Source organism: Monomorium pharaonis, chromosome 1, assembly GCF_013373865.1.
Source record: "Monomorium pharaonis isolate MP-MQ-018 chromosome 1, ASM1337386v2, whole genome shotgun sequence".
NCBI lineage: Eukaryota > Metazoa > Arthropoda > Insecta > Hymenoptera > Formicidae > Monomorium > Monomorium pharaonis.
In genome coordinates, this window is record NC_050467.1 from 12441530 (window position 1) to 12454936 (window position 13407).

General features: G+C 38.2%; 1 protein-coding gene across 11 annotated transcripts in view; it reads right to left on the minus strand.

The window, feature by feature from the left end:
• Positions 1-13407, minus strand: part of LOC105837251 (DNA excision repair protein ERCC-1-like) — a 199889-nt gene that overhangs the window by 162869 nt on the left and 23613 nt on the right. For 8 of the 11 annotated variants that reach the window (XR_004964808.1, XR_004964810.1, XM_036292872.1 and 5 more), the window contains exon 3: positions 9736-9854. The exons of 1 other annotated variant lie outside the window; for it this stretch is intronic. Coding sequence is in view for 8 of the 10 variants with exons in the window: in XM_036292872.1 (XP_036148765.1) it covers positions 9736-9854 (119 nt within the window). In the remaining 2 variants the exon portion in view is untranslated. The remainder of the gene's footprint in view (positions 1-9735; positions 9855-13407) is intronic. 2 more of the 11 variants (XM_036292877.1, XM_036292861.1) reach the window with 1 other exon arrangement.

Genomic DNA, 13407 nt, shown 5'->3' on the forward strand with positions numbered 1-13407 from the left:
TGCCTTCGTTTCGGCGGGGGCTCTTCAGTCATCTGCGGGGAGATGGCGCGTCGGTCCGGCTCTAGTTTGTTTGATCTTCGTCTGACCTTCCGGTCAATCAGCGTAATCGGAGCACACTTACAACCTGCGAACCCTCTCACTCATACAATCACTTGACAGTCGGGTCGCGAAATGTCATGCACACTTATGCAATTTCATCATCCATCAATTCTTATCCCAATTTTTATTTTTAATATTACTTTTTATATCGTCTATCACTTTGTCATTAATGCGCATACGCTAAAACAATTTCACATATTTTCCTTTATTTCTGTAATACTCAAAAATCTGTATTATTCTCAATTTAATTTTGTACATAAGATTTTTTCGGCACTTGTAATTACGTATATTTCAATCCTTCTGCGCCGGTACTCTTAATTTTAAACTTTCATATTCTGTTCTTTAATGTATCTTGTATTGTATTATCACTCTTGCGCTCTTCACTGTATTCTCTCTTAACGTTCTTAGAGGGCCTGCTCTAGAATGATAATAAACGCTTTGTCTGTCTGTCTGTCTGTCTCTCCCCGTCATTTTTGTTGTAACCTTTCCATTTTTGGTGGCTCACGGTCCTCCACCTGATCTATTGTCTTGCCTATCTTCCCCTCTTTCTACTGTCCCCGAAAATTTCAGTTTCTCGCCTATCTCTTCTCATGAGTTGTTCAATATCCTCAAACACATTCGCCTCAAACACATTCGCCTCAAACACATTCTCTGGTCCCGTTGACATCTCCGGCAGAATGCTTCTTCTCTGTCTTCCTAACTGCTTAAACGCCCTTTTCCATATTTTAAATACTGCGCTATCCACTTGCATCTTTCCTACCTTTTGGAAGTACTCAATTATCCTCCCTATTCCAAAAACTCGAAACCCGTCTTCTCTCTCGTCTTTCCGTCCTATATCCCTCCCTCCCTTCCTCTCTAAGTTACTAGAACGTATTTGTCATACGCAACTTTGTTCATTCATCGAGACGTCTACTATCCTTCCGGAGTATCAGTCGGGCTTTTGTCGTATGCATAGCACTCCACCTTTCCGACTGTGTTTTGCGTGGCTTCGATTCAAGTCATCATTCGGCCATTGTTGCCCTTGATCTTACCAACGCCTTCGACACTATAAACCACGACTTCCTACTCGCCAAGCTCTGCTGTATCCTTGCCTTGCTCCTTCCTTACTGTACGCGCGAAATCAATGGCGAGCACGATCGATAGCACGAGATGCCGGAACAGCTCAGTGATGAGCGCGGAGTACTCGTTGCGCAAATCCGTAAATTCGGAGGAATAGGCAAACGCACAGAGAACAAAATTGTAGACTGAGTAAAATTGTGTTGCCAGATTGCGTTTATTAGTATTACAGGCACCAAAAATATCACAATACAGTAATGTTTGCAACGTCACGGAGGAGCAACGAATTGATTGAACAACCGGAAATCTTCCCTGAGTACGAGAGCAATCTGCCGTTCGTAGCCGCGACGGAAATCTTGCCGAGCGTGAGGTGTCACAACCCGTCGGATCGGATATCTTGACCGCGGGCGACGCACGTAAAGCCGCGAGGCAGACGTACTATCGCGAGCGCGAGTTACCCGTCGCTTCTCCTAATTTTCGCGTCACAAACTGATACTTCATAACAAATCAATTAATTCCTCATTAATTAATATTGCGTATCACATCAGCGTTCTCCAATGGAAACTCTTACCGCGAGTTGCGCGACTGTGAAAAGTTACAGAGCAAATAATTTAAAAAGCGCTAGCGAGCGAAAAAGACGACTGACTTTCGTCGCCCAGCAAGGGATCGCTCAAACTCTCACCAATAATAGGTGGGAGAATACGAATCTAGGAAAGACGCGCAGCATCCAATGATCATGACTCGATCACGCGACTCCGACGCGCCAGTGGAACTCGAAGATCACGGCTCGAAACAATTGATGTTGCGGTATGTGTTGTTGTACCGGATGTCGAACTCCACTGGCACGACGCTTCACCACGATAAATATTAAATATTGAAAACCGTATGTTTAGAACTCGAGTCTTCACCAAGAGTCTCGAATCCCAAACACTTACCAATCGTTCGCAGCAAGTCCTTGTCTATAACCCACTTCCCTTGTTATCCTCTTTTCATCATGTCGTGACAGGCGTTCCTTAAGGTTCTATTCTTGGCCCACTTCTTTTTAACATATTTGTCTCCGACCTGTCTTCCATCTCTCTTCTTCGCAGCTGTTTATGTACGCAGATGACGTCATTCTTCCCAGCTCTTCCCCTCCTTCAGATGCCTTATCCGACTCTTCCAGATTGAACAAAGATCTTGCTATCGTTGCCAACTGCGCGTCTTCTAATGGCTTTTGCTTGAAATCCTCGAAATCCTTCCTCCTGATCGCTGGCTCTCCTGCTCTTCTGTCTCGTCTACAAGCTTTTAACATCTTCCTTAACTCTTCATCTATCCCTCGCTCTTCTTCTGTTAAACTCCTTGGTGTACATCTCGATTCCTCCTGGTCCTTTAAACCTCATGTCACTGCTAAATGTCGTTCTGCTTTCTCTCGGTTGCGCCTCCTTTATCCTTTCCGTCACATCCTCTCGTCTTCTTAAAAACTTGTTTCCCAGTCCATGATTGTTCCCTTGCTGATCGACTATGCCGATGTTGTTTATGCATCTGCCCAATAATTATCTAAACGTATTCAGCGTGTCCAAAACTCATGTCTTCGTTTTTCTTATGATATCTGTAAATTCGATCACCTTACTCCTCTCTTCGATAGTTCTGGCTGGCTTAAAATGCGTCCTCGCTGTAGGCTTCTCCACCTGTGCTGTCTTATTTTCTCTTTTCTTCGTACTAATTCTCCTCCGTACCTTAGGCGTACGGAGAATTCTTCTTCAGCTCACTTCCGAACTCCACTCATCCTCCGCACCTGACACTCGTCACCATTACCTTCTTTTCTTCCCTTCTCATCGCTCCTCTAAATTTCGTGCCTCCTTCTCATATGCTGCAGTGTGCTGTTATAATCAGCTTTCATTGTCCATAAAATCTTCTTTCTTTCTCCTTTCTTTTCGCATGGAAGCTGCTTGTTTCATTTCATCGTCCTCCTTTTCCCTCAATTTTTAAACTCGTTTATTTACTTTGCATCTTATTTATATCTTGTATTAATTTTTATTTAATGATTCTCTGAGACAGACTCCTTTATACGAATATTGTGCGACTTTTTATATTTTACCTTAAACTCTAGCGCTTAGCGTTTGCTTCTGTTCCTCTTTTGCATAACATGTGTTTCTGGGAGGCTTCAAAGCAACATTCTTTGTAGCCCTTCCTGTTGCTAGTACGTTTTCTGTATTTTTTTTCTTTACTGTGTTCTGGCTGTTTGTACTAAGCAATAAGGTCTTATTATTATTATTATTATTGTTATTGTTATTATTATAATATTCTCCGATTACAATAACGTAGTTAGGCCACAACCCCGCAAAGCAGAGTGCCGTGGTTGTGTATAACGATTCGCGTCGGAAATACACGACCTCGCAAAATAGAGTGTCATATGTTAGACTTGGATTAACCCGACTGATTAACCCGTCCCTCGCTTGCTTTTAACGGTTTATATATTAAATCATTTCGATATTTCGCTGTAGAGGGAAGAGATTACGCTAAATCGATCAGTTGTCCAATCTTTTGCTTAGACAGCAAGTGTTGTTTAAGGTAATTGTGTTAATTATCCGGCGAATTGCGCGGTGCAATGCGCCCGGCCAACTTACGTCAGCGTGTTATTGACACCTTTTATCGTTATATGTCACTCACATCAAATTTATTTTATTTATTATAATTTATTTAATTTTATTTATGTTGGAATAATACTATTCATATTGCACGCCCACAACGTTTTTCATGCAGCGTGTCTCGTCCTGCTCTCCCCACCACTACGCCTTTGGCCCTTTGTGCGGCCCTGCGTGTTTGCTCGCACTTCTTCGGTGTCATCTCACGAGTGTACACGGACGATACGGACGATAGTCTTTTCTTTTTATATCAGGACGTTTGTCCTTTATTAACGAACGACGTATTGTATTATACAAGTGATAACTAATATTAAATATTAAAATGTATGTTACAATTAAAGCGTGGTTTAATTGCTACTCTGCCTGATTCCTCCGTCAATTTAATTAATTTTAATTAACTAATTCTATTTTATTTTTATTCTTAACTGTCTTGGTCTATCCCTTTCTTGTTTTACCCTCTACTTTATCCTCCTCCCCCTACCTTCCTCTTTATCTCTTTGCTTTTATCTTTCTCCTACAATACGCATCGCTCTTGTTTTTGACTCCAAGGATCACGTTTGTTTCGTTTCATTTAAATCGTTGGTCTCTTTCCACCTAGGAAGCACACGTTCTTAAGGGGGTACACCAACCTAGAAAAACAAGCCTAATTTTGACATTTTATTCCTGCTAAAGTTGTGGGAATTAAATAAAATTTTGTGTAATTATTGACTTATGTTTTGACAATATAAAAATTTTTTTTTAATGATGACGGAAAGAAAAACATGGCCGCCGGCACACATCGAGGTTTGGAAAAACGCATTTTGCAGTGACCACTCTGCTGCCTAATCCATTTGAAACAAAAAACCAAATGGTTTTTATTTTAAGCTAACAGTAGTGGTTTGTCGGTGACAGTCACCGATTGTCGATTTATCGTTTGTTACAAAATGGTGACGAGTTAAAATTAAAATTTAAAAATAGCAAAAAAATTTAATTATTTTTTATTTTAAATAAAGATCGACAAAAAAATAGATCGTCACCGATGAAAAAATGTTTTTGAGAGTATTGTGTAAAAATTTGAGAACGATCCATCGATTGGTTTTTTACATCTCGTGGTCACCGTCTTTGAAAACAGGGTTTCGAGAAAAATGCGTTTAAAGTTTAAAGTTTATTCTACTATTGTTAACAGCCAAATTTTGCACTTTACCTTTAGTCGGCAATTCCGAGGCCATATAAGATAACAATGAACAATGAGACACAAAACCAGTACCAGTGCCTCCCAAAACATAGGAAAATACTGTATTCGTGCGGGTTGTAACTTTCGGACGTCTGGCCGCGTCAGGTAGTAGAATTCGAGCACTCGAATGCTTGATTCCGTTTCACTCAACTCTCTGTAATTCCGCGATTTTTGCAGATATTGACATAAAACTTTCAGGATATATTCTCGAAACTTGAAGCTTCAAGTAAATGTGAAAAAAAATCGATTTTTTTGACCTGCTAGGTAGGTGTAACCCCTTAAATACAGCACTACCATGCAAGCATTAATTTTTATTTCATTGCGTTTGTTGTGAGCGTTTGCTCGTTTTGGGAATTCTTTCCCGTCGGTAGTTGGGATTCGTCCTGCCTTAAGGGTTAGGACCCAAAGGGTGAAGGTTCAGCTCGGTGTATGAAAGAAAAGAAGACGCTTCTTACTTGCTTGTTCGTTGTCTTTATTTCTTTCTCTTGCGCTTACAGTCAGCTGTGTTGATGTCACGTAACACTCACGATAAGGTTTACGGTATGCGACAATGCTCGGTCGCTGTTATGATACTCTCCGCTCGGTCACGGCGTGGTCACGTTTATATATTATGATATCTGGCGCAATTTCGGGGGCCAGTGACCGGGCGTCGGTAGCTTCCGCGAGGCTAAACGTTTCGACATCGAAACGCGGTAGCCTTGCGGTTTGATTTTGCAGCGTAGAGCCTATTTCTAGGGCAATGCAGACTGCTTCCGAGCGCGCTGTTGTAATCTCACGGAAGTTACTTGGGACTTCTGTGAGCGCGGCGGATTCTTGTGCGTCTTTCGAAAGAGGTGCTTCTTGCAACGTCTTTCGAAAGATGCGTGTCGCAATTATAATAGATATGGTTGTAATCGGCTTACAACACGTTTCTATCTCAGTTAACAATTACAACATTAACACATAATACTAAAAAGTTGGTCGTTTTTTACTGTCTATTTTCACCTGACAAAGAATGGAACACGTAATTACCAAACTTTTACCGTCCTCGACTCTTATGTTTTTCAAATTTTTGACTTCTATTACTGGACGTTCTGATCTCTGCTATCTATACCGTTTCACCTCAGTTATAACTGAAAGAAAATTGTTAAGTTCTATGTTGCGTTCGACTTAAATTTTTTGTATTAATTACACAGGCACACACAAAAAAAGTGGTTGGTCCGGCGGACTAGACTAGTCAATCCTTATGTATTTCGACCCGCTGAATCCGAATCCAAGATCAGAATTTCCGAATTGGCTCATTTTTTTCTAACCTCAAAAAAAAATTTTTTTTTATGTTGGTCCGGCGGACCAAAATAGTCTATTTTTATGTATTTTGACCCACTAAATCCAAATTTAAGGTCAGAATTGCTCAATTGGCCGGACCAAGATTTAAAAAAAATTTTTTTTTGAGGTTAGGAAAAAATGAGCCAATTCGGAAATTCTGATCTTGGATTCGGATTCAGCGGGTCGAAATACATAAGGATTGACTAGTCTAGTCCGCCGGACCAACCACTTTTTTTTGTGTGCCTGTGTTATTTACGGTTCATGTTTGTATTAAGTCTGAGTTTCATGATGGTATCATTAATATTGATAATAATCTGATTACAGATCAAAACGTTTATTTATTTGTTTCAAAGTTTTGACATAATACATTAAATACAATAACATATAATATTGGCTAATTTAATTGACGTCTCGAAAGATGTGAGTCTCCAATAAATATCCAAAAAAATCTTAAAAGGAAATTATGCTAGCAAAAAACGTTAGAGACAAAAGTTGTATGGTTTGAAGGACAAATAATAGTAAAACTAATTTTTAAAAAAATTCTATATTTCAAGATCATATGAATATTATCGCCATTTTTTAAATAAAACTATATAATTTTTTTGCATAATAAAATTTTCCTGATCATTCTGCACAAAAAAGTATTAAAATAAAATTGTCAACAAATCAATAGTTTATGAGTTATTTTACAATTTACTCTGGCATATTTTAACATAAAGTATAAAATATCTCAAACTATGAACCATACAAAAGTTTCTCCTAGTTTAGAATTATTCTTACACAAATCCTAATCATCTATAGAAGCTATGTCAAAAAGTGCGTTACAACATCTAAGAGGTTCTCTTGAGAAATGTTTGTGCAATCTTTTAATAATATGTTTATGACAAAATGAATATTTTATGTATTTGAAATGTATGCAGAGTATCTGACATTGACACAAGCGGAGCTAGCAACTTAGTAAAATTCCGAGTGTGGAGTTCTGCTATCGGTTAGGTAGGTAGGTTAAGAGGGGTAGCCAAAAACAACTAACAAATTTTTATAAAATGAGGCCTTTAATTTGTTGAAAAATAAAATTTCTTGATTTAACAAACCAACGAATGACATATAGTGTTAGTGCAAAACAAATTCAAAACAAATGTAAAGAAATTTGATTTAAACTTGTCTTGCAGTAACACTATTCGTTGGTTTGATAAATTAAGGAATTTGAATTTTTAACAAATTAAAGGCTTCATTTTATAAAAATTTGTTACAGTTTTTTTGGCTACCCCGACCATATAATGTTACAGTTCATGGCGGTAGCTCTTGTCATAATTCATAAATAATTTTGGAACAAATTAGTCAAATTTCAAGTGTGAAATTTCCACACTCACAAGTAACACTAGCCAACTGTCAATCACCGATTATTTTGAAATTTTGCACACTTATGAAGCATCAAAAAACATTAAATCCGTGTTTTTTTGTTTCGGCAAATAAAGTATTTTAAGGACGAAAACCATCCCTTGAATGTATAAACCATTTTTTGAATGTATAAACCAACTTTATTTATTCAGAACTCCCTTACACATAATCTCGAAGATTTGCCTAGTAACAGAATGGTTCTAGATAAAAGTTATGGGATGATGAGAAGTCATCTAACTGACCTTCCCTTGACCTTAAAGGTTAAATCTCAAAGTCAAAAAAGGTTAACGCTAACATTTCAGTATACAAAACATCTTAATTAATCTTAATCAAAAAGTTGACCCCTGTGTCAAGGTTAAGGTCACTAAGTACACCATCGCTTTTCTGTTCGAAATATTTTTTCTGAAAAGGCAGATCTTCGAGGACCCGGATACAGACTTTTGCATAACGCATGAGAAAATCAATCAATCAAAGACCTTTATTTCTGGGGAGGGAAATAGATGACTGATTGATTGATTTGCTTATGCGTCATGCTCTATGCGTTATGCAAAAGTCTGTGCTACGACCCTAAACACTGCTGCGTGTAGCCAACTCTCCACGCATTAGCTAGTTCACTTTTATACACGCATTGTGTCAATTATAATTATCACCCTGTTTAAGATATTTGAAATGTTTTATAAAATTTTGCAAAGGTCTTTAAAAATATCTCTTCATTATAAATTTCTTGTAATTTTTTCAAATGCAACATGCAATAATCTGTAATTTTTCCATTATTCTAAAAATACGTGTAATATACCTTGTCACGACTTTTTCCTCCGCGCGGGAAAAAATCGCGAGCAAAAAAGAGAGAAGACAGACACGAATGAAATACCGAGGACCGGAACGGCCCACGTGCCTAATTTCTTGCGCGCAAATCTCGGCTGGACACAAACGACCGGATTGGGCGCCAGACGTGCTCGACGGCACGTCAATTCACAAAAATTCACCACAGGCAGCCTCAATTCGCACGCGAAAAACGACTAGCTTACCCGACGCGATACAGCCCCTCTCGCTTAAATCCGACTATTCACCAAAATCGCGAGGTCGTTCTGCAGCTGACGCAACACTAACACTACGTCGGACGCAGAAAACGGGGTGGCTCGCGGGCCAGTGGCTTTACAACAGATGTCGCGAATAAACGGGCCACCTCACCGATAACTTTCCTGGCTGCCGTCGCTCCTCCGTCACCAGGTCGCCGTCTCTGGGAAGATGTATCACGCCGTTACCTCTCCGGTAATATTGCTAAACCCGCCAAATTCTCAGAGGCACACTCTCGGATCGGACGCATACACGCAACAGCATAGGGGATCGACGTCGCAAATCCCCACTAGGGGTTGCGCGTTGGCCCTCGTGCATCACGTGGCCTCAATCACAGCAGGGCGAGCAGTCCTGTGTCCGCAGGATCGTGAGCGTTCTACTTCTTCTGGGGGCCCCATGGGACCCCTGCGAAGATAGAATTTTCCGCCGGCACGCTCCGGCGCCTCTCTGCGGTCCTCGCCGCCATCTGTTTCTCACGAGTGTTCCGCATCCCGCGGGGGCGATTTCACGGCCTCCATGCCACAGCCTCCAGTGTGCTCGCCGTTCGGTTATCAGCCGGGACGCCGATTTTTCCTCTGCCGGCCTCGGTTTTCCCGCTTTTCGATGCGCTCGCTCGTGCTCCGCCCGCTCGCCTCGCTCCTCCGACAATCCTTGGCTTTCGTTGCTAGACGGGTCGGTGAAATTCCTCTGGTTCGCCTTTTTCCGCACTTGCCTGTTTCTCCTCTAAACTCCTCGCGGATCACGCGGTGAGGTGCTCGTCTCGTTACCAAAAAGAAAGTAAAATACTTAAGCCTAATTATTCTATTGTCGTTGCGATTCCCCCGGGAGATCTTTTGATCGGCTCTCGCTTTTCCGTCCGGCGCGAATTCGCAGCCTGTGACGAGGGAGGGACGCTGGTCGTCGTGACAGCGAAACTACCACATCATAATCTTTAACATTATATAAAATATAAATAAATATTACCTGCTTTACATTGACAAGAATAGTGTTGATTTTGCTCAAAGCTGCTGCCACAGAAGTTTCAGGCTGAGAAAATAAAAGATCCTTGAAAAATTCAGATTTCTTCAAGTTACTAAAGGCAGCTAAAAAAAATTATAAGTTACGTAGCTTATATAATTGTGCAATTATATAATAGTAAAATTATAAGCAAATAATTTGGGTTGGTTATGTATTTTAATAAGTTAAATATTACATACCAATATGTGAATAATAACATAAGTCTTATGTTATTATTCACATATTGATGTAATATTTAATTTATTAAATATTACTAGCTGGCATCAGAACGTCATTAGCCTCCAAACAGTACAGATATAAAGTAAAATGGGGTACGTTTATACCCCAAATGATGTTTGTGTATGCATTGTGTTCAAACACCGGAAAAAATTTTATAGCAAAAATTATGGTAAACCTTAACAAAAGAGGACCCAGCTCCAATGACTTTGATCTTAACATATGTTGTCAAGGTCACTCCTGAGTAATATTCAAGAGATTTTAACCTGCGCTCGTTAACAAGTTATAAATAAAAAAAGTTTCATAATTTGCTGTAATTTTCTGATACTATGTATAAGTAAAAAGAAATATGGGTAAATCTTAATCTTTAGAGGACCGGAATTTGAAATCTTAGAACTTTCCTTGAAAATGACCCAAACTTGTGTCTTATATCGTGGGTTTATTATATACACAGTTCCGATCATGGATTGAGCCGATGAGTGAATCCCAGATGCGCACAAGGCAAAACAGATACCACCAATCAAATTATATAAATTTATCCTAACTCTAATTTAGCAATCTGATTGGTAGTGTCCGTTTTATACTGTGCGCCCGTTTCACCCGAGCCGCCCCCAGTCCCCGTCCCGATATATCAGTTTTCTGACGCTCAAAAGGAAAAAATTAAAAAATTTTAATTTTGCAAATAAAATTTATATAAGGGTTTTCGGGGTCACTGAATACAACAGTAACGTCAAATTTCGAAATTTTTTACTCCTAACTTCATTATTGTCCTAAAAAATGTGAAACATTCAAAATCATAACTCTCCTTTAGCATTACCCGGCGTTAACAACGTGGACATAAAAAGTTTACGTAGCCTTTTTTGTAGTTTTTTTTTGTTTTCTTTAAACATTTTTTAATTTTTTCAAACTTTTTTTAAAATTATTTTTAATTTTTATTTTTATATTATTTTTTTACTCTAAAAAATGTCAATTCAGTTTGGAGCATAGTCGATCTGCACAAATTTCTTTTATAATTTATGTCTATAAATGTGCATATGTGTGTATATTTGCATGTATAAAAGTGTGTTTGTGTGTATAAATGTGTCATGTACACGCATCGGCAGAAATGGTGTCCCTCGGCGTAAAAATTGGGGATTGCACCGGTGTTGCATCCTTCACCAACGCCACACGCTCAAGAAGGATAGAGTTATGATGAGTAAGAAGACGTGATACCGATTCGCTGGTGTCCAATATCCGTTTCACTCGCACTCAAGTGAAAAACGTCATTAGTATTGAGTGCAAGTGAAACAGATATGGACACCAGCAAATCGGTATTACGTCTTCTCGCTCATCATAACTCTATCCTTCTTGAGCGTGTGGCGTTGTTAAAGGATGCAACAGCGGCGCGATCGCCCACTTTTTTTGCCCCTCCGCGTCTCCACTTCACCGCGCGCCTAGTAACGCGTACGGCGCTTCGTGTATGTGGGTGATCGCCGCGCTGGACTCCGAGGGACATCATTTCTGTCGGTGTATGTACACTAAAATGCTTGTATATGTCTTACATCTATGAAAAAATGATTTTCAGTATGGGCCGATATATCGGTTTTTCCGGTCCTCTGAAAGTTAACAAAAAGGAAATCAGCCCAGTAATTTAACCATTCGCACGTGCGCATCGCGAATAAAGTACACAAATAGACAAAGAGAAAATGATGTCTGCACCGTGATGTTTTCGCTTCCACCTACAGGAAATGGCCATATAGAAGTATTACATATATGGTGTTTTTCGTGTTTATTCCTTCCAAGAGCAAACCGCGATTGTTTTCGGTGGTTCCGCGTCTTTGTCATTCGATCTAAGATGCTGCAAGATCTATGGCTGATGTCAACGCCGCGAGATCGGGGGTCGATTTTGTATTTTTGAAGAAGTGAAAATGTGAAAAGTGAACAACAGTGATTGGTGTATATCGTTAATCCTAAAAGTATACACCAATCAATGGAGACAGTGCTACTCACTTTTCACATTTTCACTTTCTTCAGAAATACAGAATCGACCCCCTGTAGCCGATGTCGACGCCACGAGATCTATCAGCCGATGCCGCTATTATAATTACTTTTATAAAAAAATCGCCGCTTAGACCCTACATGTTTACATTTCGTTCGAACAGGCACTCGCTATAGAAAGATTGATACAACTTTCTGTGTGTAAAAACCACAGTACAATATAGTATGGCGAATGCCGCTTTAAGTCATGATATTTTAATAACTTTTTTACTTTAGTAATATATTCTATATTTAAAAAAAATATTTTTTTAAAATTTTATAGCAAAATAAAAAACATTTATTGTCTTTATATAGTTTTTCTTTTTTTAACTATTATTTTTCCAACTTATTTGTCAAAATAATTGTTCTTTTTAAACAATATCTAAAATCCATTTTATCCCAGTTCTAGATCTATCTTTTATCTTTCTAAAACTGTTTGGTTTTTTTAAATTCGTTAAAAATTGACAAAAATACGATAAATTTTCAAAAAAATCATTTTTGCAAATTTTTCATCCCTTTTTTTGTTTACATTAATTTTTAACGTATTGACATACATGATAATTAATATTACTGTAAAGTACACCATTGTCTTCGTCATAGAAAGACGAAGAGATTCATGTAGCACAATATTAATTTCAGTTAATTTGTTCAATGCAGCATGTTTGGGAAAGAATGGGTTACATTTTTAACCCAGTATAACTGAGGTAAAAAAAAACAAGTATACCGTTCTAGGGATAATATTTCTATATCAATTATCAAGTAATTTTTTTCACTTCTATTAACTGCATGGTTGTATGAGTAGTTAGAATTAAAATACAAATGTAAACTAAAGCTAAAAATAATATATCAACTTGATTAAATTTGATAATAATGCTAACAAAAATCATTAACCTTTACAAGCCCGACATGTTTTGACCGAATTTTTTGTTATTAGTACTAGAATTTTTTCATCCATGTCATTGGATTAAAAATGCTGACCCTCCATCCCCCTCGCGCCACTGTAATTGCTTCCAGGCTGAAGTAGAAAATTCATACATGTTTCATCTTTCATTTTTACTTTTGCTGATTAAATAATAAATATCGTAAGAATAATTGTTTAAACAAAAAATTAAGTTAATATTTCATAAATAACTCGTAAAAACATTTTTAATATATTTATATGGTTGGAATAAAAAAATGCATCACTTGTTTTATATCAATTTATTTTACAAACAAGAATATTTGAAATACATAATAATTGTGGTACAAAAACATATAAAAGTGTTTTAAAATAAAAATTAAGTTAATTGAGACCAAAAAACTGTATAAAATTGACTAAAACAGTTCAAACCCACTAAAGTGGCTTTCGGGCTTCGGACTAAAGGTTAAAAACGATCTAAAAAAACT